Source organism: Chenopodium album, chromosome 8, assembly GCF_948465745.1.
Source record: "Chenopodium album chromosome 8, dcCheAlbu1.1, whole genome shotgun sequence".
Lineage (NCBI taxonomy): Eukaryota > Viridiplantae > Streptophyta > Magnoliopsida > Caryophyllales > Amaranthaceae > Chenopodium > Chenopodium album.
This window is the reverse complement of record NC_137841.1, coordinates 42,232,078-42,236,287: the sequence shown is the minus strand read 5'-3', so window position 1 is coordinate 42,236,287 and position 4,210 is coordinate 42,232,078. Positions and strand designations below refer to the sequence as shown.

At 37.1% G+C, this 4,210-nt stretch overlaps 1 protein-coding gene across 1 annotated transcript; it reads left to right on the top strand.

Moving 5' to 3' along the window:
- Positions 1-1,301: 1,301 nt before the first annotated feature.
- LOC145642965 (DNA repair protein XRCC3 homolog) lies at positions 1,302-3,607 on the top strand. The gene is made up of 2 exons (XM_081694122.1): positions 1,302-1,849; positions 3,229-3,607. Exons 1-2 carry the CDS (start codon positions 1,302-1,304, stop codon positions 3,605-3,607), a joined length of 927 nt encoding a protein of 308 aa, XP_081550248.1.
- The last annotated feature ends 603 nt before the right edge of the window (positions 3,608-4,210 follow it).

Sequence of the window (4,210 nt, the reverse complement as noted above, 5' to 3'; positions counted from 1 at the left end):
ATATTGACTTCCATCACATGAATTGCAACAATTTTTGACCCAATGAAAATTTTCGTTTCATTAAGAGGAATTGTGTAGATAGGAAGATGGTCGGTCATCACAATTGGCTTACGATCAAACACAGGGATCAAATCTAAGGGAATGAAGGGCGCACCTACCAATATCATGGATTTCTGACAAAGCCAACTTGAGAATACCGAGACACCTTTGTGGAGGTATCCTTCTAGATCGGACAGAGTAAGATAGTAAACAACCCTTACATTGAAGTCCGTCACCTCCATGATGCTGTCGGGGATGAAGGTTGTTGTGTCATCGTCAAGCGAATTAATTAGTTGTTAGCGGACTACGTTCACCGGTATTAGGTCCATGTTAAGGAAGTAATCTTCCCCGGCATAATAACTTATGGCGTTGAAATTATGCTCGGGCTCAATTGAGGTTAGGAAGGGACTGAAGTGCATCAGGGGTTCAGATGGGTGTGGCTGCATAAGCCGACCCCATATGTTGCGCATACTAATGAGACGAGTGGACATAGCTACACTTAACTGAGGTTTTGTTTTTGTTTGGAGAGGTTTTGAAGCGGACTGAGTGAAAGACTGACCACAAGAAAAAAATAACTAAAGTAATAAATCAACTACAAGCAACCCACTTTGTTCAATTCAAATGGCATTACGTACAACCTGACAACCAAAACAGTGTCTGATGTGACAATTCAACACCCTAGCAGAGTAGTTTATAGTGTGATCTTTTACTAAATTTTTACCCTATGGATTTACCCTATGGTGTTACGCTATGCCATTACAATTACTACCCTATTGTTTTACTAACCATAGTCCAACTGGAAAAGCTTCAGGAAGTACTGACATGACAAAACAATTCACTAGGCACTAAGGCTGTACTTGTACTTTATTACATTTTATAATGATAAAGTTAAATAGGACATCCTTTACAATTGCAATTAAAAGGGGAGTAATGGTGGAGTATAATTTCCCAAGTGTTAAGTATTAGTTGATAGTGTAATCTAAGAAATCCAAAATTGTGGTACGACTTCTCTATTTATTTATCCAAGGACTTCGTTATATATACAAATAATATAGGCAAAGAATTTAGCCATTTCACCAAAAAATAAAATTCCTCCTTGTACATTATAGCTTAAAATGAAACCAAAATTGAAAACGAAATGTGACATCGTAGATTTTATCGTAGATGGTTGCATACAAACCGGTGAATTAACTGAAATATATGGAGAAAGTGGAGTCGGTAAAACACAAATTTGTTTGCAACTACTCCTCACTTGCATACTCATGCCACCAGATGGTTTGTACGGGTTATCTATTTACATTCAAGCATGCCCGGTGTTTCCTTCAAGGAGATTAAGGGATCTAAGCAATAGTATTTGTGCTTCAATAGTGGGCGAAGATCCATTGTCCTCAGTCCTTGTTAAAACAATCGACAACCCTGATAATTTTTTTTTGGTGTTGAACCAGGTCGAACAAATTGTGTTGAGGTCACATGAAGAATGCCGACACGCAAGAGGTGTTATACTTGACTCTATTGCATACTTGTTTAGGCATGCACATGATAACACAGCAAAAGGGTTCATGGAGAGGAGTCAAGTATTAGTGGCAGTAGCTACAAAGATGAAACACATAGCAAGTACCTACAACATTGCATTTGTTGTGGTCAATGAGGTGATCGATGTATTCGAAAAAAATAGCATAGTCTTGAGAACTTTTAGTTCTGGCCGGGAAGTCAAGGCATCATTAGGAGAGAAATGGGAACAAAAAGTCTCGAATAAGATGTTCATTTCTGACCAGTACGACAACAATTCAAAGTTATGGTATCGCGAATGGTTGGTGGTGAAAAATACAAATACCGCGTTACAAGGGCGGCGATGCCCTTTCCGCATCACACACGAAGGTGTTCAAGCCAATTAAGGAAGGACCGTCTACGCTTCGTACGGTATCATCTAGGATTCGTAAGGTACCATTTACAATCAAAATGGTATCATCTAGGATTTGTAGGGTACCATTTAATGTAGGTTAACTTGGGTACCATTAGGTTTTTCTGTGGAGTACCATTAAGGTCAACTAATGTTCCATTAAGATTATGTATGGTGCCATCAACATTAAATAATATACTTTTAAGGTTAAGTAGGCTGCCAATAAGGTTCACTGTTGTACCATTAAGGTTTAGTGGGGTACCATTTGATTAATTAATGTACTATTAAGGTTAAATAACGTACTATTAACCTTAAGTAGGCTGTCAATAATATTCATGTTTTGTAATTTGAAGCTCATCCAAGGTAACCAAAGTAGAATTAAATGAACTGAACCTGACCATTTAAGACGAAGTACAAGGATGGGTACGTAGAAATAAATAAACTATAGAATTATTTTACCTAATTGAATAAAAGTCCTTCTTCGTTGGGCTCAATGCAACACTTAAAAATACTAGTAAATGTTACAGCAAAGGTAGTTGGATGTATTTAATTCATAACCAACTGATGGTCTATATAATGTACACCAAATGCTAATAGAAATTCAGTTCATGGCATACAACCGCAACTAAATAAAATATGAATTTCAACTTTCATACCATGGGCAACAAAGGTAATGATTCTTTTCCTAATTTCAAGTCTACACAAAGTAATGCTTCTTTTCCTACTTACAATTCTTTGAGTCGTACTATTGAATATGTCAATTGCTGCATTTTAACTCATGTAAATGATTTTTCAGTTGTACTCATAAATATGTCGATTGAAGTTTAACTCTAGTGTAAATGTTAATATCAGTGGAACTTATAAAAATATTTGTCGTGTCTTTATTGTCTGCAGCTAATTCTCGTCAGGAACGAAAACGTAAGAAGCTATTAAGAAGGGTCGCGAAGATCAAGAAAACCGGGATACATGATCCAAATGCTATAATAAGAGATATGTACATGCCGAAGCACAGCCATCGAATGATGTTAAATCACCAACTAGCCACGATTGCAAGAGGTAGTTTAGAAGAACCGATAAAAGGGATTGATTTCCACCCAAAGTACCCGTTCTTGACTTTGTTTAAGGTTGGTAGGGCATGTTTCTTTCGTAAGGAGGCGTATTATTTCATGTAGTACTTGGTCGACGTTGCAAAGATAGAAGTCTGTTTTAACTTGAGGACATTAAGGAGATCTCTAGCTGAGTCTTATGCCTACCCACTTTACCACACCTACCTGAAATGCTTCTTTAAGTTTTTTCGCATACCTTGAGGATTGGTGGTTAGATGTGGATGAGCAAATTGGCAAGGGGAATGAGTGGGGAGTTGTTCTTCTTGGTAAGAGGTTCACTACACCTAATCATGAAGGAATCAAAGTCACATATGAATGGCTGCAATTCTCAGCAAATAATCCAACCGAGGCTATTACAACCAACACCGACCAACGCATTTCTTTCCGACGAAAAATGCTAGCTGGAAATGGTTACGATGAGATGGCGAACTTGTCTCTTGTGACTGTCGAACAGTTCAACTACAATGACTACCCACTGGAGTATGTCAGACGCCTACAACATGCAGTCTATTTGTATGAAACAAACTCAGGTAGTTACTCGGCTAAAGGTCTTGGGTGGTGATCAGAATCTAGTTTCGAGTTTTGTTGACTCGGCTTAGAGTGTTGGGGTTAGGGTTCTGGGCTTGGAAATGGGTAATTTAAATTTAGTTTTTCTATATGTATTGCTTTCTTTTACTTAAGTATCGGTTTTGGTTGCGTTTCGCCTAATGTACTGTGTGGACTAATTACTAATTTAGAAGTAAATTAAAGTTCAATCTGTTGTTGTTAACAAATTTTTTATAATTCACAAAGTACTATTTCTAATTCTACTACTAATTTAATAATTACAGCTTCTAAACTCCTTTAATTATACTACATTCTTATTCTGCTACTAATAATTCTATTACTAATAACCAACTGCCTTGCATTGTTAAAACCCCAGTCGTCTTAGAGCAAACTACAATGTCCCAACATAGAAAACCTCATTGTCCACCCGTACTTAGTTTACTTAGTTTTAACAGACCGGAAAAACAGAACAATTCTAAACAATTCCACCAAATATCCAAAATACCTAATACCCAATTCAGATGAATATTACACACAACTACAACGTGTTTTGAGAAGATGCAGTTCTTCTGGGGCGGACTCGTTCCTTGGGAAGAATTTCATCAAATTTTGCTCTAAG

Bases quoted from the DNA above. Each gene is read 5' to 3' on its own strand.
- LOC145642965 (XM_081694122.1), top strand. From the start codon at position 1,302: ATGCCACCAGATGGTTTGTACGGGTTATCTATTTACATTCAAGCATGC. The intron at 1,850-3,228 runs GTTGGTGGTGAA...TGCTTCTTTAAG, and splicing joins AAGTTATGGTATCGCGAATG to TTTTTTCGCATACCTTGAGG.